Here is a 23,658-nt window from a genome sequence, read left to right on the forward strand (position 1 = left end):
TGCTGCATTTGTTTGCGAAATTAATTGGATTTTCCTCGCGATTAACGTCGAATTACATAAAAGCAGTTTCTGGCCGATAACAAATTTCCATTTACTGTGCCGAAGTGGGAGATGGTTTAAAAATGGAATTGGCTTACACGTGGCCACATCCATTTTCGACCTTACTGATATTTCGTGCGTGCTATTAGACCGTGCAGAAATTGAATTTTCCGACCTCCCCCGTTCATTTGTCCAACGATACGGATATTTGGTAATTATTTAATTATATTTCGATACATTTCTGCCTGTAAGCGAGATATGGCCATCAGCGTTCATTTATTTGTTTTCAGGACCGTTTTGTGTCCGCAGCAGATGAATTTCCCATTAATTTCTCACATTGATTAAAAAAAAACAAAAGCGTGAATTCAAAAAGTTTTGTTTTCTGCTAGATTTATTTGCAGATTTATAATCCAAATGCTTTTTGTTTTGATAGTCTATTATTACTATAATTAACATTGTTTTTTTATACAAATACATTATTGTAATTATTCACAAAATACACAATTTCAGTCTTTTTGTGCAGTATTGGTGCAATAAACTAGAACATTAGACAAACAACATCAATAATTTCTTATACAAACTGTTATATAACAAACAACAAATTAATATATAAAATTTTAATTCACTTCAACATTTCTTTTTAAATGTTAAAAATAAACATATAGAAATTACAAAACATTAAAAACAACACATATTACCTAATTGTGAAAAAAAATAATGTAAACCAATTAAATTCTAGTATTTTATATACAAAAATATTTGTATTCGCAAAATATATAAGACTGAATTTAGAATTGGAAATATGTAAATCAAATAATGCTTTGATTTACATATTTCCAATTTATTTCTTTTCTTCTTACAACTCAGTTTATTTGTACCTTTTTTTCTTTCTTTGTATTTTCACGTGAGTCAACAGTATGTATATTTATCCAACTTACCTGAAGCTCCCAAAGGACCCATTCGTATGAAAACATCACTGAAACACAAACATTTTTGTTCGCCCTTTTGTTACTCTTTCAGTCTGCATTTGCAAAGTTGTAATGTATACATTTCCATGGCCGAATTCATTCCTTATAATTATTGTATGTAATGAATGTAATACCTTATTTAAATTTCATGTACAACAATTATTGTGATATTTGAAGTTAGTATTATCTAATCTTCTAAATAGAATTAGTATAATTAGTAAATTATTAAATGTAGAATGCTGATCTTACATTGATAATTATTCTATTCATAAAATAACATTTTCTTCACTATATGAATAAGAACAAGATTTGGTTTAAAAACTTAAATATAATACGAATATACCTATAGAAACGCATGTTCGTTTTAGGAATAAATTTTCTGGTAAAATTGAAACTTGTGTATAATACGCATAATAATATTTTATTTAATTTGCATTGAACATTTGTTAACAGAACTTTTAATAAGAACAGAAACTAAAATATAAAAATTTGTTAAATTAACAAATAATATAAAATTTTACTCTTAATCACTGTAAAAGCCGTAAGTGCGCTTGTTCAATTTTGAAAATTTTCGTTTTATACTCGAGGCGAAATTTTATGAAAAATTCAAATTTGCATATAATACGTATTGACATTCGTTTATAATATGCATACGCATAAATCATAAACTTTTAATAAAAAAAGGAATATATCAATATCAGCTACAAACATTCAATAATAGAACAAATAATAATTTCAAATTTCACTTATTCAATTTTGATGTTTTCTTTTTACTCGAATATAATAATTACCTCCATGTATTATGGAAAATAATAAAAGGGAAAATAAATGAGATTTTACGGTATATTAAAATATCATTAAATACACTTTGTATGTATGCAATATCTCACATAGTCCGTGTAATCATATCCGTCAATATACTGGACTGTTTGAAGCAGGACTAATTAGGGAACTAAGAACAACAATACTTTATATAGTGTGTGTAATCAGTTCTTGCCTGATCTGTTTCAAGCCAAAAAATAAGCCGTACAATAAGAAACTCAACTGTATAAAGGTACAAAGTTGATCATTTATGTTAATAATGTTGTCTACTATTTTTTATAATTTATTAAATGAAATTTAGATTGTTTTAAAATATTACCGAATTATACATCGAATCCGGACTATGCGAGGTATTATTGCTGTACTATACAAAATCTTCTTTGTTAGTAAACTATTTTCAGATTGAGGTTTGTTCTGCAAAAAAAGAAAATTAAGTATTGGAACATGATGGGATTGTTTCTATATCCCTGTCTCTGTTAGAAATATACCCTAGTGTTGAGGAAGAATGGGACAACTGTACTCGTCGTAGGTTTCCGCGTGCGAACATAAACTTGGCTGAGATAGATGGCTTCTAAATTATTTACGAAGCCTTAGGGGATGAGTGGATTACAAACGACCACCACAAGTTTTGGGTCAAAGAGATGTATGATCCCAATTTACCAGTACATTTACTTAACACACAATTCACGCATACGAATTTTAGTCTTACCATTTGTTGCTTTTTTGATCTTTGAACGTCCTTTCTGTCATCGTCGCTGATTATATAATTTAATTAAACATATTCAAACCCTTAGATATAATTATACATTTACGTACTTTACTTAAATAATTAAACTCAACTATGCGAGTTTCTATTCGTAATATTTTATTTTTGAACACTACATAATAATAGTTCATCACCGCTAAGGATCAACGTTTTCTAAGTATTCTCCAAATAGATTTCAGTAATTATATTAATTAGTAATGACTATAAAATAAATAGTATATTCTACAACCCTTTTATTTTTTTTGTCATAACATTTATAAAACTTCATTCGAATGAACTAACAAAAATATCTTCTTTCTTTTTCAAATATATGTTTTCTTATGTTATCTAACTAATACATGGTTTATAACTTCTATTATCTAAGGATTTGTCCTTGTCTCTTTGATCTCAATAACTACTTTCACTATATGTACCCCATAATTTAAGTAAAATCTCTATATCCTCTAGTCCTGCAGTATCCTTCGAACCTTTTTTTTTTATAGATAAATAAGATCTAAATCCACGTTACGCAATAAATGGTTCATTCATCTACAGGTCAACCCTGCAAATAAGAATTTAGGAATTCCATATCAAAAGTGAAATCTTTACGTTTGATAAAAACTATTTTTTTGAAAGAACTTTCAAACATAAGAGTAAACTTAAATAATTATTAATTAAAAGAAAATTACGTAAGGACGCTTACATTTTGTTAGTGCTAAGGTTTGGAGCGAATGCGGTTTACACAAGCCAAGCAATGAACCGCAGGATTGAAAGAATAAGAAAACTACATGTTAATATTACAGTTAATATTACAGTCTTTGTGATATTACTACTACTTTATGATATATAGATAATACCATATGATATTGAATTTGCATTTAATTTACAATGTATTTATAATTGTAACGTAAAATAGTTCTTTAAAAATACACAATAACTAAAATAGAAGAGATCTAGGTTAATATTATAATATTGTCATTTCTTGCATTTCGGAGCAGGTAGAACTCTTGACATTCTTCGTTCGAACAGAGTTAACTCAATGTTTGCGGGAATGCTTCCAAGCTGCCTTATTCTCGTTTTTTTTTAGTTTTTTTTATAGTATAACATTCATTAGGTTAATATCCATATTTAGAACTTCTATTTAACCACGTGTTTAAGATGATACTAAACTCTTGTACTCATCCTCAATAAAAAGAAAAGTAAAAATAAATTTGCTATTTTTTTAAATCTTATTCTTAAAAAGCTATCAGCATCGATATAAATCGAATATTTCGAACAATTTTCTCGTAACAAATTTCCATCGCAAATTCGATCTGAATATAAAAGTGTAATATCTCTATAGGCGATGTTTGATGGAAGTTGATGAAATCATTTTTCACATCGCATTTCATAGAACGATCAATTAATAAACTTTCATTTGTTTGTTTGTTCGTCTCCAGATGCAGTTGTGGTCGACCCAGCACATATCATGGTATTGCGACTCTGGATGTTCCCAACTCAGAAACGTGGCTGCCCTCAAGACACACACGTGCCACAGCGACGGATGCTTTTGGTACACTCGACTTTCAAGGAGGAGCATATTCCACCAAAGCGCAGGTAAATAAAAATTAAGACATGTTTACTTTACAATATTTATTTTGACATTTGAAATACATAATTGTAACTTGTAGCCATAGACACCCAAATATTATTAGTTTTTATAAATTTTTATAAATTAGATATTGTTTTTCTGTTATTTACATTATTTTGTTAATTTTTTTATACTTTACAGACTTAATTGATGGTGTAAATATCTAAATTTTCTTTCAAAGTATGTTTATATCACATTCAACCTTATTTCGCGTAGTTTAAATAAAATATAAAGTATTGTATTTGACAGCTGTCAAAACTATGCGTTAATTTGCACAAATTCGTCATAGGTTACTTCTAATTAGATTATTTTCATTGAGTTAATTGTAAACTACAAACCTGCACTATTATATTTTCTGATTATAAACGTGGTTTGTGCATACAATTTTATATATTCATATGTACGAATTTTATGAATCTTCGAAAAAGTAATAATACTGATGTACCGGACTATTTGGAACTGTACTAATCGAGGAACTAAATAAAAAAAAGATTTGACTGAATAAAGTGTAAACATCATTCATTTATGTATAAACAAGCTAACTTTGTGAATTATTTTTTTAGAATTAATTTTTGCTCAATTATAGTTCAGATTGTTTTGAAATTATCAAATCGGATTATAGTGAATCCGGACTATGTGCGTTATTGGTGTATATGTATATTTTGTTGACGTATTCTGAAGTAAATTGAAAGATATTATAAGCGTTTCAGATCGATATATTCCAGAACACCTGTTTTTACAATCAATTTTATTTTGTTACGTTTCCACCAAGCTAAAATTATCATTACTATGTGCTGATGCACGTGTTTAGTGCTGATGTATTTTTCTCTAAATTTTCAATATACGTAATGTATCCTATTTATTTTAATAAATAGAAGAAAAACAAGAGTTAATCAATTATTACAAACATTTAATCGATTATTCATCTCATAACTAGCTATTGTATTTACTTATATGAATAAGGATTGGAAAGTTTCTTATGTAAATCAAGCAAACAATTGTGAGATTTAGGATATGTATTTCATTGCATTGGGATACGATTTTCCATCGATCAAATTCAGGTCAATTTCAGCCAATGAAACACGAATCCATCACTCTCATCGCATTAAAGAGAAAAACAATGAAAACAGTATCATGTAAATTCAATAAGCCGGAAATGTTAGTGGAATTCAATCATTCGTCATTGAATAATGAATTCAAAGACAAAAAGCTTTATTTTAATAAAAACAAAGTTTTTCAATTTCATCTCAATTGTATTACACAAAAATTGTATTTGTAAAACAATTAACGATCATTTTAAATGAAGCTTTGATACTTTGAGTTAAGCTCAAATGTAGCTTTTTTTTTAATTTAAAATTATTAGAATTGCAAGGATTTGCGCAAATTGTTTAGGACATACATCCATAATATCCAAAAGAAGGTGTATATCTTAATTTAATTAAATTTTTGAAAAATATCTTAGTTTTGTCATTGATTAAACAAACTTATAAAATCCATACTGGTCCGTTGGTTTTCTTTCCTGTGTTTTTATGTTATACAAATATTATGTAACTGTTGCAATGAATTAATATTGTTACTTGAATCTTTGCAATTTTTTTCTACAAATCGCTACAAAATTCTTTCATTTTCATGGATATGATTAATTGTAGAAATTTAATAATTATATATTTTGTTATATGGAAATTTCAAGTTTGTAATTAAAATATTTAAAATCCCTAACAATACTTCATATTTATGTAGAGAACTCATAATCAAGTGACATATGAAAGAGTGGTAACGAACGTGCCTGTAGTGTATAAATCGTTACGTTGCTCTTAGCGTCTCTCGTTAATATAATTAAATATAATCACACGTTAAGCTACTGAAATATGTATAAGTAAATAAAAAAAAGTAATTAAATTAAGTTAATTAAAATGAAAATAAAAATATGATAAATGTAGTATTAAAAAAACATGTGTTTGTAAAGTGTGCAACAGAAATTTTAATCAGAAAAGACAACTAGTTGAATTTGTTTGTGCACACAGAATGCAAGCAAATAGAGTATTTCGTGTGCTGGCCACGTGCTAAATAATTTACGTGGAAAATCAGGAAAACCCATGGCGCCTGCAAATCGTTGCGTGCACACGCAAAGGTCAATGGGTTAATCGCGTGGCCGAACCATTTCCAAAACCAAAATTCACCAAATCTCGCGTGTAATTCAAACATACACACACCCTAATCCCAAATGCATGCACATCATCAAGCAAAGCAAACATGAATTACCAATAAAAAAAAGTACAGTACAATTGCTTTTTAACCTTCATTCCCCAATGCATGTACTTGAAATGCGATTCATAATTGATCGGATAACGAACCAATCAAAAGTTTCGTCGCGCTTGTAATTGCTTTGTTTTCCTATTAAACTTTTCTGGCGATTTTGATCAGTGCTCATCACCTGACGCTTCCACACTTAATTAAAACTGAACGAAAACTTTGATTATTCATCCTTCCAAAAAGTAAAAGATAAATCTGTTGGGATAATAACATACTTCGTACACCGCTTACATTTTACAATTCAATTAAGCTCACTATTAATTATTCATGGCGCAATTCATATTTACATCCGCGATTATCCCAAATTATTATTAATTCATAATTGAAATGCATGGAATAAGCGATTTGATCTTTCGGAGAATTGATAGAAATATTAAACATTCCGCGTATTCGCTTACTAATATTAATAGAAGTAATAGCATTTCCAATGATTCTCATAATTAATTCTATATCCAAAAAGAAATTAGTTGTATTCTGATAAGCTCATTGCATAGTGAACAATATGAACAATAACAACAATTATTAGAACAACCATGAAAAATAAACAATTACGGAAAAAAATTACGTAAATCTGTAAACTGTCTTAACTTGATATAATTTATTTAATTTAGTACAGCTATTAGTAGATTATTCGAGTTTATTATATATAATTTCAGAGTTTTATACAGAAATATTTTTTACAAAACAAAACAGAAATAATTGAATATTTCCAGAACAAAATTTATCAATGAAGTAAACATAAATAGTATACTTTATATTTCTATGAAGTTCATATATATTTGAAAAGAATGAATATGGTTGTATTTAAAATACAGGTAAACGTCGTTTTATGCAGGGGTTTCGTTCCTACAAAAGCCGTCGCAAATCGAATCGGCGTAAAATAAATCCATCTTTACATTGAGGTAACTATAGGATTTAGTTCTTAAAGTGTAAAATCAGCAATTAATAAGCGTTATTGTGAATCGGCGTAAATCGAACCGGCGCAACGAAGTTTACCTGTATATTTTATAATGTTTGTTTTATATGACTTTCAATAATTATGAAAACAAATTTAATCACTAATTAAATAAAAAATGTAAAATTATTATAGAAAATGTAAAATAATATACTAAAATTATCAGTAGATGCTAAAATACTCGTTTCTATTCAATCAGGACATCCGATAATTGCAGTGGAGTTTAACACTAACCAAGTAAATACGTAATGCAATGATGCATGAGAAGCCCCATGTAAATGGCTGAAACGGGGGTAGTGAGCAATCCACAGCCTCTAATGTAAAAGCTAAGTAAATAACAGAGGTTTTTTTTTGGCACCATCATCAAATTAGAAGCTTTAACCTGATATACAAACATTCAGAATTAAATCTCCTATTTTTTCAAGTTCAAACATTTAGCTCTTTAATTTGAAAGAAAAACATTTTCTGCCTACATTTTTCATACAGAGTGTATAATTATATCAGAATTGTAGATTAAATCAGAATTGGATAATTAAGAAGACTTTCTTTAAGAGATAAAAACATATTTCTCTAAAGTCACAAATCAGAAGGAAAAAACAGAAATCTTTAGCTTTTCATCTAATTCTAACAAAACAGAAATTGGGACAGCTTTACTTGCCAAGTAACTTGTATTAATACACATACTATATTGATATAGTTGCATGTAAATTGCCTGTACGCATACGAAATAACAGATGTCATCTTGTATCAAAGCGAGGTACTGGTGAAATATTCATAGCTATTGACTTGGAAGAACATTGGCTTATAGACACGGTATATAATACTCAACAAATTACTTTGATCATATTAATAAGTATTCAACTTTTAAATCATTTTAATGTGTGCATCTCTTATTGTACTTTTGTAGTATATTTTAATCATTATATAACTCAGTTTTAACGTGCAATTAAATTGATGAATCTAATGGTGAATATTATTGAAATAATAACTTAGTTGCTGCAATAGTCTTCAGAATATATTATAATATATAACTTATACGCATACTCGCAAAGTTGTCCTACTTTCCGTTATGATTTACGTCCTGACCCTATTATTTTTAATGAGACATACAATGTTATTAGCTATTCCATTGTTTAATAACATTTCATACATCACATACTCATAATAAGGCGCACGCAACGATTACGGCTCGAAATGACTATAAACATATAAGCACCGAAGAACAATTCTTGGATTAAAGACGGTTACCGACACTTAACTAAACCCCACTGGAACGGTTTGTTTAGATATTAGTGGTGCATAAAAATCGATGTGGACCGCAATTCGCACACCTCATCGCCCTTAGATATACACAGCCCAGTTTCATCCCTCTGCAGCGTTGTAATCCGGAATTCCGGTCGAGCTGCGTCACTCCCCCAAGGCGGGAATCATCCCTTTATTCCACAGGAATTGCATGGAGATGAATCAATACCTTCAGCATGCAACTCTACAGAAAACAATAATCGTCCCCAATTAATCGACGGCTTCATAAGTCTTCATGTGTATTAGTTTGACGAGGGCAATAAAGTGGCGCTTGCACCTTGAAATTAATTGGGGATAAAGTTCAAGATTGTATACCTATTGTAGTTACGGCTTCATTACGATGTTAACTTTTTTTAAGTAAACTTTTAACAGATGAATTCACTCAGAATAAGTGTGAAATCGAATGGAAACGTTGTAAATTTGGTCGTTAATCAATTGGAATAGCCGTTTTATCACGTCGAACGTCGTGCGTTTGTGGGTTGTTAGATCTTTTTTTTTTAACTCATCATCACTCTTCGTGATGTTGAGATCAAAAGGGAAAATCGAAAGGCGTGATTTACGAGGACGCTGTCGGATGGAGGAGTAATTAATTATAAATTGTTCTTATATTTTTTTTCCTCTCTATTTGCAGTACGTGCGTTTGGCACACGACACAAGGCCGGAACGGCTGTTGCAGCTCTTTACCAGGGAATGGAACTTGGAACCACCGAAGCTTCTAATCACTGTGCAAGGTGGCAAAGCGAACTTCGAACTTCAGCCGAAGCTCAAGAAAGTGTTGCGCAGCGGATTACTCAAAGCTGCGAACACCACTGGTGCTTGGATCTTCACCAGCGGAACAAATACAGGTACAAATCCCTCTTATCGCGAGTTATCAACTATCAAAATACCCGAACTGAAGAAAAACTAAAGACACTGAACTAAACATATTTTATTACGTATTTAGAAATATTTTGTCTTTAGTATTAGATTACAAATAAATTTCATTATTAAATCAATACGAAAATTAATGTGAAATGTCAATGTAAATTATTTTTTTTATGGTTGCCTAACATAATAATTCATAATAAAAGCTTCATTGCTACATAATTATTAAAAATCTAGTAAATATGTTAGTAAATATGAACAAAAAAAACTACTAAAGTTTCATTTCATTGTTCAAATTTGCATGCGTAAGTTTCTAATTGAATAAAACGTGAATATACTGTCAACACTTCAATTATAAGAATGAGATTTGACATTAATTAGGATATTCGATGATCTAATTAGAGTACGCAGTTGTAGAGTAATTAAATAAATGAATTTTCACTTAAAAATTAACATACATATAGTAATATCAAAGGAGAACAATATAAGACATCTTATGTAATCATAAAATAACTTATATGTATATGAATTTTCAAATTTTCGTTGCTTTAAAGTCTTTAAGTCGAGATTTTTTTAATCCCATAATTTAATATAAGTATTAAATAATAGTAATCCCAGATTTAATTACTGTTGTTTTAAATTACGTAATAATTTTACATGTATACAGAGTTTTTGTTGTATCTCTTGACCAACTATAATTTATTATCATCATTAACCCAAGCATTAGTTTCGTAACTTGCACTGAAATGTTTCAGTTATTCGACCATTTTGGCTTTGACTGAAATTAATCACGTTTCAAATATACGAGAGAATTTAGTAATGAAACTTCGATTTTCAAACTAAATTAAACGATTAAGTTAATCTAACTTACAATTAATAATTGAATCGTATATTACATTAGTTTTTATGGGGAAAATAGGAACGGATTATGCGAGGTTCCATTGTACTATAATTCCTTTAGAATAAATTTAATTTTTGTTAACAATTAATTAATAAGTTTAGATAGTTATGCTAAGATCTTTAAAGCAAATGCTTTTCTACTGGATTCATTTATAAATTAAATGAATCTTAAGTGGTTTACTCATAATATTTTTTATTGATATGACGATTTACAAGTTTGGTTTAATTATTATTTTTCTTTTCATTCATTAATAAAATGTATTCAAAAAGTATTCACAATTTTTTTCTATTAAAATCATATTTTATTTAAGTTTTCCCTCAACTGATGAATTTTATGCTAAATACTACGAACTTTCATTTTCTTATTTCCATTGATTCAGTTGTAGTAAATTTATGAAATCAATATGCAATTAGATGAAACTGAATTCAGGTTTCAATGATATTGATTACATGGGGATCCACCAATTATAAAGTTTTTCATTAAAGGGCTCCTCGGAAAGTTGTTCAAGCTGTTAGGAGACAATTAATCAAATCAAATTTACTTTGGGTCGTACGCCAAGTGAAAGAGCTAAAATAAATTACGCGTTCGAAAGATTCTTTTGAACGTGCCCTGCAGAGTAAAGCGAAGGAGCATTTTCTGTTTGTTTGCACTTACACACATACACACGCACGCACACATTTGGAAAAGTTTCCTCGGTTCGGCCGATTTCTGCGGACGAAGAAAAACATGGTGAGTCGAGGATTCTGTAATGAATCCAAGCTGCTTTTTACGACGTCTGCAGACCCTACAGTTTTAGAGCACTTACGTGGTTATGGTTTACTCCAAACACAATATACATCTCGTTATTTGTTTGATAAGTTTCAACTCATTCAATGAGAAAACGCTCGAGACACCAGACTAATTGTAACTTTTCATTAAAGTTAATTTCGTATATTACTTATATAATGAATAGGGATATGAGCCATATTTATCTACACTTTGGTATTTCATTATTCGTTGCGTTCAGTTTTGCAGCTTAAGACAAAACGGAAAGTTAGGTAATTTAATCACCTAACTTTCCGTTTGATTAAAAGATTAATAAAATACTAAATTATGATTATAATAAACGTACAAATTATTATTTTTTTGCAGGTGTAACACGACAAGTTGGAGATGCCCTCCTAACAGAAAGATCTCAACGTAGTGGAAAAATCATATCCTTGGGAATCGCACCTTGGGGAATTATTGAGAACAATCACGAATTATTAGGAATTAACAGGGACGTACAATATCACTCCATATCCTCACCTAGGTAAGAAATTGTATCTAATTAACTTTGCACAATTCCATAGCAACTGATATAACAACATATATGATTTATTCATTGACAATTTTTGAAAACTGTCTTGTCAATTATATCAGGTGTTATCAAAGTGCTTCTGTTTAATTAAAATTTTGTTTGTTTTATAATTTTTGGTTATAATAAGGTAATAATAGTTAAAAATGATACTGAAATTAAGAGACTAGTTGATTCGAAGATATACTTTATTTCTCGTATACAATTGGTATCATTGGGTCGACATGGAATTACCACCTAATAAGACACATTGGACAATATTGAACATACTGATTATCCAATCCGAGGGTGGACCGTGTCCGTAGTCCCTCCTGAATTCGCTCTCAATGACGACCAAAACCAATTTGAGAATATTCTTCTCCTCATGCCACTTCATAGACAAACTCTTCAGCAAAACCGCGCAAGACTTGTTTTGGTTGCGATCGCGAATCAGAGTGACCTTCATAGGTACCAACAGCTTAATATCTTCGGGCTGCAGTTTGATGACATGCTTTTGCATGTCGCTCAGCCGCAGCTCCATGTCCGTTCTGAGCGATCTATGCGCGTTTATCGTTAACAGATGCTTGAGTCTATCGGGATTATTTTGGTTGATGATTTCGGTTATCCTGCAGATGGCTTGCGTCGAGCCGTAGATGAAAGCACCCTCGGAGAAGTCCGGGTCCCAGGCCTTCTGCAAGTACTTGAATTTCACTTTGTTGTTCAGCCATCGGAAGAAGTGCGGGAAATAAAGTAAATCAGGGAACTTTCGGCCGGAGTATGGTTGATGGGTGAACGCTTTCTGGGGTTTCAGGAGGGCGGTTGGGCGAAGCGATAGGAGTTTATGGGACGGCCGAAATATATGCATGTTACACGGGAATTTTGTGAGTTGGATGATCAGAACATGACTGATGGAGAATAATTTTTTTGACAGGCTATTTGCTACATTTCGTTTTTGTTTCTTTTTTTTATATGTATAAAGGGAAACCTCAAACTACGAACACAATACGTTTTTAAAGACAGTTCGACATTCATATTGTTCGAGATTTATCTATAAGAAATAATATTAATCCATTTCAAACACAATATAATGGTTTATCAGGGGTTGTAGAGGTATCGAAAATATCTATATACAAACATACAATATACAAAAATATGTTTAAATAATCTAAATTATAAAATATTTTAAATTTCTTGTTGTTTCAGATCAAGATTAGCCGTTTTAAACAATAGACACTCATATTTTCTCTTAGTTGATAACGGTACTCAGGGAAAGTACGGTGCGGAAATAGTATTAAGAAGGAAACTAGAGAAGTTCATATCCATGCAAAAGTTGCACCCTTGTAAGTACACTATATTATTTTTAATTTAATACTATTATAACTTTCCTCATATCTGTAAGTTATACTTTAACACTTTTTGAAGACTGTATTGACGACTTAATGAAATGTTACATATCTTGGTGGTAGGTCAAGGTATAGGTCTTGCGCAAAAATATCATCCCAATGGAACTGAATGTAAGTCAAAAATCAAAGAATAAAAAGAACAAAAATAATAGAATAACGTAGAGGAAAATAATCCGAACAGAAATAATAACCTAGAAATAACACTTCCTAGTACACGGTAGTCTGCCTTACTGCAATATTAATTACATTAGTTAAATGCATATACAGTCAACCAACGTTATTCTCAGATTTTATATTACAGTAAAACCTCGTTTATCGCATCCTCGATTAACGCTGATTCGATATAACTCAGTCTACTCGAAACCTAAGACAGCTGTTACCTATTTGCTATATGCTTGTCGTCTAGGAACGCATCCTTAGCCCTAAACGAGGTCTTACTGTATATGTTTAATTATATTTAGTTATATTAACACGATTCAACATTTGTTAAATAAATTGTGAAAAACGATGGTCAATTGCGCTAAATCTCTTTCCTTCAATATGTAAATATGAACTGAAATCTTTTTTAAAATGCGATTAGGATTTGTAGATTTGACAATACTTGAAACTAATATTAAAATGAAGCGTTAATTTCAGATACTTACAGTACTACGCCCGTAGTATGTCTTGTGATAGAAGGAGGTACAAATACAATAAGGGCTGTGCTAGAATACGTGACAGATGATCCTCCGGTTCCTGTAGTTGTGTGCGATGGATCAGGAAGAGCAGCTGACCTTATTGCTTTTATGCACAAGTAAGTATATTGTGATTATATTAGCATCTATTCACTCATTATAACAGACATGTGTATTAACATTTAAGAATTCATCGATTGATTATGCTTAGCGTACATCCGGCGTTCGTGTACCCGGCGAATCCACTTTGATTTACCAATCATATTTAATCAATCTAAATACTAGATAGAATAATATACAATTTATTAGATTAAATTTGTGATATATTATCATTGTTCTAATATTTAATTTAATTGATATAATTAATATTTATTTTACGTAATCATAATAATATTAATTGTATAAATATCCAGTGACTATTACGTAAAAATCAATACCGGCAATCAAAACTCTATACTAAAATATTCATAATGAAATACAATATGTCTATACTCTATTCCCAGTGTGTAAGAAATGAAATGAGGTAAACAAAAATATTTAATGCGGTTCAATATTATATTAATAACATAAAATTTAAAGCTATATACTTTTAAACAGACTTCTTTTCAATTTTATATAAGTCACTTCAAAAAAAAATATAAAAGAATTTTAATGAAAAAAAATAAATAAGATACGTTTCAGACAGTATAACGCACGTGTTTCGAGATTGTTTTATGTGAAATATTAAATTCCTCAAAACATATTTACGTGGTATGTGGAAAACGCCTTTGATGTTGTTGAATCTCCTGTTTAAGGAACCGATTGTAAAATTTTAATACTAACTTTTTTTATGTCGTATAATTTTATTCACAATCTGTTCATCAATGTGAACATTGAGTAAATTTAAGATCGCGGTTGATATTAAATGGATAATCTTTCCCGGTGGGTAGTTACCATTATGATGATTTGAACATATAATAATTACATAAATCTATATACAAAATCTAGTGGATTGCAACTCTTCAGCCGGTTTGTGGTTTTATTGCTACTCGCATAGCCAAAACATTGGTATGTGGCTCCAGTCTATCTTGGTAACTACTACAAAATGTTGCTATTGCATCCTCCATATCTATATGAAGAACTTCGTGTAATAATATTTGTTATGCATTTTGATTTGAACATTTGTATAATGTGTATGTTCGATTTGCTGGCCGCACAATTAGATACCATAGGCCCATACTGGTTTCAGTATTACTTTGTTTCCAAGTAATTTATTTTCCACTGATAATTCCGACCATTTCCGTAGAAGCCAGTAGAGTTTTCTAAACTTTATTTCTAATTGCTCTCTCTTAGCCTAAATCTGATCTTTCCAGGTGAGTCTTCTGTCTAGATGCATGCCTAGATATTTGACTTTTGTTGCTTTGGGCTGATCTTGTCCATTAAGTCTTACAGTTGGGCAGGTGTCTTTCTTTAGCGTGAATGTGATATGCACGGATTTCATTTCGTTAACTGCTATTCTCCAATTTTTAAGCAATTCTTGTAGCTTATCTAATTTTTTTCTGTAGATATTTGGATGCTAATGATATATTCTCATCTGATGCGAAGATTGCTGTGTCATCAGCGAATGTTGCAATCGTAGTATTGTTAATTTACCAAAATCAGACTGACTGGACAATCTAGAAGAACCTATATTAAAACATCTTTTGAACTTATCATAATATAAGCTTTGTACTAAGAATTCCAACCATTTTGTTTCCTTCACAAAATTAATACAAAACCAAGAACCACTACGATCAATAGTCATTTTTATATACACAATAAATTAAGGTAGAAATATTGAAAGTTATCTTTCTGCCGCAATAAATTATTTTATAAACGGTCTTTTAGGATTTAATGTTTACATTTGAATGGAGTGGCTTTCTTTATTTACAACCCATTTTTTATGTTTTCAGATATGCTTCCGACTCTGACGATATAATAGAAAACATGAAAGACTATATTTTGACGTTAATACAGAGATCCTTTGAAGTAGACCTGAATAAAGCGGAGTGTTTGTACGGCGAATTGCTTCAGTGCACAAAAAGAAAGAATCTGGTAATTAGCTCTCAGCTGTTCGCAGCGTTTGCCGCGGTTTAGTAATTCATTTCTTCGCTTTGTAAAGATCACGGTGTTCAGGATCTCGGAGCATCTGGATTCTAGGTCGCAGGAACTGGACCAAACTATTCTGACCGCCCTCTTCAAGGCACAGCACTTGACGCCATCGGAACAGCTCTCACTTGCTTTGACATGGAACAGGGTGGATATCGCCCGATCCGAGATCTTCGTTTACGGACAGGAATGGCCTGAAGGGGCGCTCGAAGAAGCCATGATGCAGGCGTTGGAACACGACCGAATTGACTTCGTTAAGTTGCTGCTTGAGAAGGGTGTCGGGATGAAGGAATTTCTTACAATACCGCGTCTCGAGATGTTATATAATACGAAGCAAGGTCCGAGCAATACCTTGTGGTACATCCTGAAAGATCTGAAAGCCATTCCGGAAGGATACAACTATACTTTACACGATATTGGATTAGTTATTAACAAATTGATGGGTGGGGCTTATAGGTATAAAGTATTAAAAATCTTATTAGATTATTTTCATAATATATGAATTGGTTTTAGAGCGTATTATACTAGACGAAAATTCAGACCAATCTACGCCAAAGTGATGAATAAAAAGCCCAACAACCGTCATTCATCTTCATTTGTTAAGTACTGCGGAAATGCAATGAGTCTATTGGCTGAGACATTGCCAACGAAAGATGGACTATGCTCCTTCGAATTTCCCTATAATGAATTATTTGTAAGTCTTTCTCTTAAATTATTATAACTACTTTTTTATATATTTTTTTCTTTACATAAAACAATCCGTTTTAGATTTGGGCAGTTTTAACGAAGAGACAGTGTATGGCTCTTCTAATGTGGAGTCGTGGCGAGGAAGTTTTGGCCAAATCCCTTGTCGCCTGTAAATTGTACAAGGCAATGGCTCATGAAGCCTCAGTGGACATGGAAACGGAAGTTTACGAGGAACTTAGAGGTTACGGCAAGGAGTTTGAAACTATTGGTGAGTTAACGGACAAACGATGGATTTATTACAACTAATAGTTCGATTTAGCTTTGGATCTCCTAGATTATTGCTACCGCAAGGACGATGATTTGGCTCAACAGCTATTGACTTGTGAACTTCGGAACTGGTCAGGACAAACATGTCTCAGTCTTGCAGTTGCGGCCAATCACAGAGCCCTTCTTGCACATCCTTGTTCGCAGGTGATACTAGCCGATCTTTGGATGGGCGGGCTGAGGACCAGGAAGAACACCAATCTCAAGGTAACGAATCTTTGCAAGCGTTTCATTTACGATTTCGTTTTTTTATTTTAGTTTCAATTATTTTTATTTTTTTTTTTTTGTTTCTTTCCTTTTCGTTCATCCTAATCAGGTCATCCTGGGCCTTGTATTCCCACCATACATATTCAGGTTAGAGTTTAAAACGGTTGAAGAGCTCCAGTTGATGCCGCAAACGCAAGAAGAACATTTAGAAAATGATGACGACGATGACAGTTCAGAACCGGACAAAAGTCCAGACGCCGAGGTTTGTTGTTATTTAGGCTCATACTAACACGAAACGACAGTTTCGAATCCCATACTGACAAATCTTGTTCACCGAAAATTGATGAATTGATACAACATTTCGTTAATTATAATGCAAATTCGGGTAGTATTTAATAACGGTGTTGAATTATTTCTTAATTATCTTTTACTTTTAACAAATTTTGTATATATTTTGTACTTTTAACACAAACGAGGACGAATGATTTACTTTTTAGAATGGCCGAAAACGTTCATTGGTTATAACATCGCCAATACATCATTTTTCCGTTCAGAACAAGGTAAACATTCGCTTATTACGTTTTCATGGAGCCTGTGACTCCCATTCGAAAATTATGATTTTTCTTATTTTATTTTACCCGCACAAAATCGAGACCGAAAGTTGTATTTGCATTTTAGAAAGGCCGAAAATGTTCATTGATTAAAACCACAGCAATACACCAACTTTCTCTACACAGCAAGGTATACAATGGTGTTTTTCTTATCTTTATTATTCACCCCAGTCTCATTAGATTTTGCTTTGATATTTGTAACTATTTGGCGTGGCGAGATTTCCTTTTCTGCAAATAAATTAATTTAAATACGGCTTAAAGTTGGTGCACATTTTCAGCTTTGAGATTAATGCTATGTGCTTTTAGACTCTACTATCGGACAATTTTATTCGGAGAGACACCATTGTCCAAGAAAACGGAAGAGTTTTTCCGGATTTAGAGGAAACCAAGTACTCATTCACGTTCGAGGAGAAAAGTCTGCAGAAGAAAAGGACGAGACCCTTGAAATTAAAGAAGAAAGTATATGAGTTTTTCACGGCACCAATAACCAAATTTTGGGCTAATTCCGTAAGGTTTAATTATAGCGTACCATAGGACAACAGTTAATTTATATTGGATTTTCAGATTTCGTATTTGATTTTTTTGATCATCTATAGTTATATGGTTCTGGTGCGGATGGATCAGACGCCGAGGTGGCAAGAGTACGTGGTAATTTCCTACATTTGTAGTTTCGGTTGCGAAAAGATTCGTGAAATTATTTCCTCTGAACCAGTGGCGGTGCGTCACAAATTGGCGGTTTGGGCTTCGAACATGTGGAATCTGTGTGATGCATCGGCAATCACGTTCTTCTTTATTGGCTTAGGTTTTCGGTTAAAACCTTATACAATGGAGGTGGGCCGTGTCATGTATTGCGTAGACAGTATTTACTGGTACCTCAGGATTCTCAACATCTTAGGTGTTAATAAATATTTGGGTAATCACTTTCCACTAACTTAAATTATAAATAAATACTAATTTAATGTTAATTTCTAGGACCTCTCGTTACTATGATGGGAAAAATGGTTAAGAACATGATATACTTTGTGGTGTTGTTGCTGGTGGTGTTGATGAGTTTCGGAGTGAGTCGGCAATCCATTCTATATCCTAATAAAGAAGCTAGCTGGAGGATTGTTAGAGATGTAAATACTCTATTCAAGTTGTTTATTGAATGTATCTATTTCATAAATGCTATGTTTACAGGTTTTTTTCGAGCCGTATTTCATGTTGTACGGAGAAGTGTTTGCCGATAGAATTGATCCGCCTTGCGGTGGTGAGGGAGAAGAGGAGTGCTTGACGGGACGTTGGATTAATCCAGCGGTGATGTCTATTTACCTTGTAATTGCCAACATCCTGTTGATAAATCTGCTTATCGCGGTATTCAATAACATCTTCATCGAAGTCAACGCTGTATCGCACCAAGTTTGGATGTTCCAGCGGTTCACTGTCGTTATGGAATATGAACAGAAGCCGATACTTCCACCTCCTGTAATACTCATTTGCCACATGTACTTATTATTCAAATATTTCAAGAGGAAAAGGAAAGGCCTGAGGGAGACTTACGATAACGGACTGAAACTTTTTTTGGAACCTAAAGCCATGAACATGCTGTACAAATTTGAGGAGGAGTGCGTGGAGGGCTACTTCAGCGAGCAAGAGAAAAAACAATCGCAAAGCATGGAGTATCGGATCAAAGTCGTGATTGAGAGGATGGAGTATCTGGCCCAAAAAGTGGAGGACATTGACACAAAAGTGAACACGCAAGGGACTTTACTGCAGAATATCGAGTTTCGCTCGAGGAAAATTGGCGAGGCTTTCAATGAACTAGCGGAAATGATGCACAGGTTCCTCGCAGCCAAACGGATGTCGGATGATAAACAAACGCTGGCGCCGGATAGAACAGGCGATAGGTTACGAAGAAGCAGTGAAAGATCCGACGCTCCTTCGGATGATTCACACGGTTTGCTACAGCCGCTGAGGAAGAGGCCCACCAGATCTTTGACCGAGGTTCGGCCGGATGCTTACATATTCGACGATGGAGCTCATTATGAAGTTCGAACGGTAGCTGAGGAAAGTGACGAGCACCTGGAAAGCATGTCAGCAGCTGGTACGAATCTTGACCTTTGATTATCGTGCATTTTAATTAATAGAATATTGAATTGCTTTGCAGGCAGCAGGAAGGAGATACACATGATGGAACAAATAGAACGTCAGAGAAGTAGTGATTCGAAAACATCTGTTGATAGTGATCGGGGCGACACGGAGGAGGATGAGTATAAAGTATCCCAGGAGACGCTGACCTTGGAATCGCTGAAATTTAGGTACGCCCAGAGAAGACGCGATTCTTTCGGCGGGAGGAGAAACTCCGAAGGTGGTTATGGTAAGCATTAACATTTTTTATTTATCTGCATACTCCACAATTATGGGTTTGGGTTTATATCTAAGTGTTTAATAATTAAACTATTCTATAAAAATCAAAATTATGAAAAAATAATAGAATTTTGATAAAAATCGAATGGTAAAGCTTACTACTAATGTTACTAATGGTCCGTTTATTAATATATCATGCTATTTTCATCATCATTTAAAGCGGAATTTGTGTAAATCAGCGTTTCTAAAGAACCAAAGAAAAGAAATAATTTTGGAAGCATTGATGAATTCATTGACATTTTACAAAGTCTATGTTAGGAGCTAAGTCCTTTGTTTATTCGGAAATGAAGATAACTTTGTTATACTGCATAGTAATGCTCAGATGCGACATAGATGTAGTATTTGAAGATAGCTTTACAGGAAGTTGCTACATTTTGGAATTAATAATAATAAATTTGGAGTAAGTGAACGTGTATTTAATAAAATGGAATCCGCAGGAGAAGAAGCATTTAGCGGAAGCAGACCTAGTTTAACGCGACGACAACTATCCGAAACGCAATCCGAACCGGATAGTTCGGAGCCGATGGTGATGGGGGGCGGCAGCAACAGCCTGCAGCTCCGTGCCATCGTGCAGGAACGGAACGTTGCATTCGCAGAACCAAAGATCAATGTGATACCACCTTCATCATCGAGCAGCGGCTGCATGTGCGGCATTGGCACAAGCTCGGCCGGCCCGGCGGTAGTCGCCGCCTCCGTCAGCTCCGCCGCCCCCGCAGGTAATTCAGCAGGTGGTGGTGTTAGTAATGGGAACGCGCAGCCACATAACCCCCGCTCGATGCTCATGTCCATGCACACAGAGTATACGAGCATCACCGACGAGCTGGAATCCGTTTGCGGACTCCTCAGTCCGCCCCGTACGCCCCGACTCCTTTCGCCCCCGAGACCCGGACAATCGGCCCCCGTACATAATCGTTAGTACATACATACATAATCATCAACAATTATGTTCATTTCTATCTTTCTTTCTTTTTTCACACATCCACGCATTCTTCCATTAGCATTATTCTGAAGCTAGGTCTCTACAGTTACCAAACTACATACAAAAAGTTATGCACAACTGAAGAAACCAAGCATCATCTCATGTTTCTCACACCTTCCTACTATCTACCTCTTCTCTCTCTCTCTCTCTCTCTATGTCTGTCTGTCTCTGTACCTCTATCTTTATCTATCTCTATCACAAAACAAATCTATAAAATGTTCTTATTTCTATCACCAAAACTCGCTCTTGAGGATGCTCTTTTAATGATATGCATGATGGTTTTAATGATAAGCAAGCATGCACCCGCTTTGTATGCGCAAATCTAACCTTCCTATACTAATCACTCTAATCAAAGGATTAAAAAAACAGAATTATTTTTATAGTTCAACCCGGTTTAAGTATATGCTTAAGCAGTCTACTCACTATACAATATTTAACAAGTAACTTCTAATCGCATACTTATACAGTTAGAGTAAAAAAATTAACACTTTGATATTATTACTAATCACATTCGTCACTAATTAATGAATAAAGTCGATTGGAGTATTTTAATTAGTAATAAATTTAAATACAGGAGTAGTTAAATAAAAATAAATAAATAAAAACTATAAAGTCACAACTATTCTTCATTTTCTTGTCAAACTTGAAAAATGCTAACAGTATATATTCATACAGTACATATGTACTTTGAAGCTAATTAAATTTAATAAATCTTCAAGTCTTTCCGAATAATTTATTTGTACAAGGAAAACCAACAGTATTTTTTATGTAAACCTTTATATTCTACATATATTTCTTGCACCAATTACCTGCGCCTATTATGTTACTTCTCTTTCAGGGCTTTCACATATTTGCAAATTAGGCATGACGCAGTCCTTGTAATATACACAATTTCTGTTGAGTTATTTGTATTTTCTTTTAAGTACTTGGGTGATGTTTTATTAACTGGGATCTTTATTTACATACGCTTTAATGAATATCTTGGATCAATTTCAGGTCATCGCCGTAGATGCGCATCCGAAATGTCGAATCCGGAGTTCGCTTTATTCATGGAGAAACAGCATCTTCGCAGTGCCGAGGAATACGATTACATGTTGATGGAGGATCTGATCCAAAGGAAGTACGACGAGGATGAGGATGAACCGGTCGAGCAGAATCCTGCTCTACTAACTGTGGTGCAGGAAAGCAGGGAATTCAGGAACTCCTATCCTGGGCGATCTCTGCGAAGAGCAAGTGCAATCGAGGATGACACAATGCTGCCGATAGTCTGCGTGAATCCCAGACAGGAATCGGAGGAAAGTTCTGAAAACATGCCACTGGTTCAACCTCTTCCTCCTAGACCGACGATCGTCGTCGACTCCTCACAGCTTCCCATACACGAGGAAGTCGTCAAGAAGGCTGACAGCAAGGCGAGCTTGCACATGCAATCGGAAACGATGTGTTGAAAACAACGAAACGAAACTAAACTGAAACGGTATTATTATTTGTTATCTGCATCTCCAGCGACGACGAAGCACAAAAAGAAAAAGTTTTTTTCGACGCCGGTTCCCTCCGCATACAAAGAACACCTTTTACCAAACCCGATCCCAACTCGAGAAAAGAATTGAAAATAAATTGAATAAAATCGACAATATTTTATAACTAGTCAGTAATTAAGTAACTTGATCTGTTTAATTTATTTCATTCTTTTTGTTTTTTATATATATATATATACATGTAAATTACATTTATATTAAAAGAAAATCTATATATGTATATGACTTAGTCGGCACAGATGAATCAACAATCAAATCGTTCCTTGATTTTGTATAGAGAAAATATATTATACATGTTAAGCTCAAGGTGAATCAATGATTTGATTATCGGGAATTATATTTTGGAGAATAGCAATATATCTGTGAAAGAAAGGGAAAGTAACAAAAAAAAAACAACTATGTGAATGGTTGAGATGTTAGGCGTTAAACATTGTAAGGAAAGAGAAACAAAACAAGAAAAAACATTATACACATATTTATTATTACCTTCTATTATATTATACTGTTGTGAGTGTGTGTTTTTAAAACTTATATACAAAAAAAAAATGAAAACAAAATTGAATGCGTGTGATCGAAACATGATTTTTACCTCTTAAGAAATATATCTTCATATGCATATCTTTATCCTCATATCCGAAAGAGTTGAACGACGCATGCAAAGATTCTGATTATCTGCTGAAACCTTTCGTATTTGATTGGATTAATGCTATTATTCCTTTTTTTTGATATTCTGATTTACCGTGTCTCCTATGATTTTGTTAATTGTAATGGCATGTCTGAAAGAGCGTACGTGATCAAACCAACAAAAAAAAGGAAATACCATGTCTCTTCTGATTGTTGGAATACAAAAA

General features: G+C 32.9%; 1 protein-coding gene across 12 annotated transcripts in view; it reads left to right on the forward strand.

Moving 5' to 3' along the window:
• LOC108560592 (transient receptor potential cation channel trpm) overlaps positions 1–22,720 on the forward strand; it is an 85,351-nt gene extending 62,631 nt beyond the window's left edge. For 5 of the 12 annotated variants that reach the window (XM_017918220.1, XM_017918218.1, XM_017918223.1 and 2 more), the window contains 21 exons: positions 4,014–4,170; positions 9,406–9,619; positions 11,671–11,830; positions 13,058–13,194; positions 13,321–13,368; positions 13,894–14,050; positions 15,863–16,004; positions 16,072–16,514; positions 16,572–16,752; positions 16,827–17,013; positions 17,065–17,276; positions 17,386–17,538; positions 17,774–17,836; positions 17,955–18,017; positions 18,194–18,394; positions 18,452–18,800; positions 18,860–19,005; positions 19,067–19,970; positions 20,034–20,243; positions 20,731–21,204; positions 22,269–22,720. In XM_017918220.1, coding sequence (XP_017773709.1) covers positions 4,014–4,170; positions 9,406–9,619; positions 11,671–11,830; positions 13,058–13,194; positions 13,321–13,368; positions 13,894–14,050; positions 15,863–16,004; positions 16,072–16,514; positions 16,572–16,752; positions 16,827–17,013; positions 17,065–17,276; positions 17,386–17,538; positions 17,774–17,836; positions 17,955–18,017; positions 18,194–18,394; positions 18,452–18,800; positions 18,860–19,005; positions 19,067–19,970; positions 20,034–20,243; positions 20,731–21,204; positions 22,269–22,717 — 5,050 coding nt within the window. In that variant the 3' untranslated portion in view covers positions 22,718–22,720. The remainder of the gene's footprint in view (positions 1–4,013; positions 4,171–9,405; positions 9,620–11,670; positions 11,831–13,057; positions 13,195–13,320; positions 13,369–13,893; positions 14,051–15,862; positions 16,005–16,071; positions 16,515–16,571; positions 16,753–16,826; positions 17,014–17,064; positions 17,277–17,385; positions 17,539–17,773; positions 17,837–17,954; positions 18,018–18,193; positions 18,395–18,451; positions 18,801–18,859; positions 19,006–19,066; positions 19,971–20,033; positions 20,244–20,730; positions 21,205–22,268) is intronic. The other 7 variants (XM_017918226.1, XM_017918222.1, XM_017918221.1 and 4 more) reach the window with 7 other exon arrangements.
• The last annotated feature ends 938 nt before the right edge of the window (positions 22,721–23,658 follow it).

Source organism: Nicrophorus vespilloides, unplaced genomic scaffold (genome assembly GCF_001412225.1).
Source record: "Nicrophorus vespilloides isolate i.1.1-1 unplaced genomic scaffold, Nicve_v1.0, whole genome shotgun sequence".
Lineage (NCBI taxonomy): Eukaryota > Metazoa > Arthropoda > Insecta > Coleoptera > Silphidae > Nicrophorus > Nicrophorus vespilloides.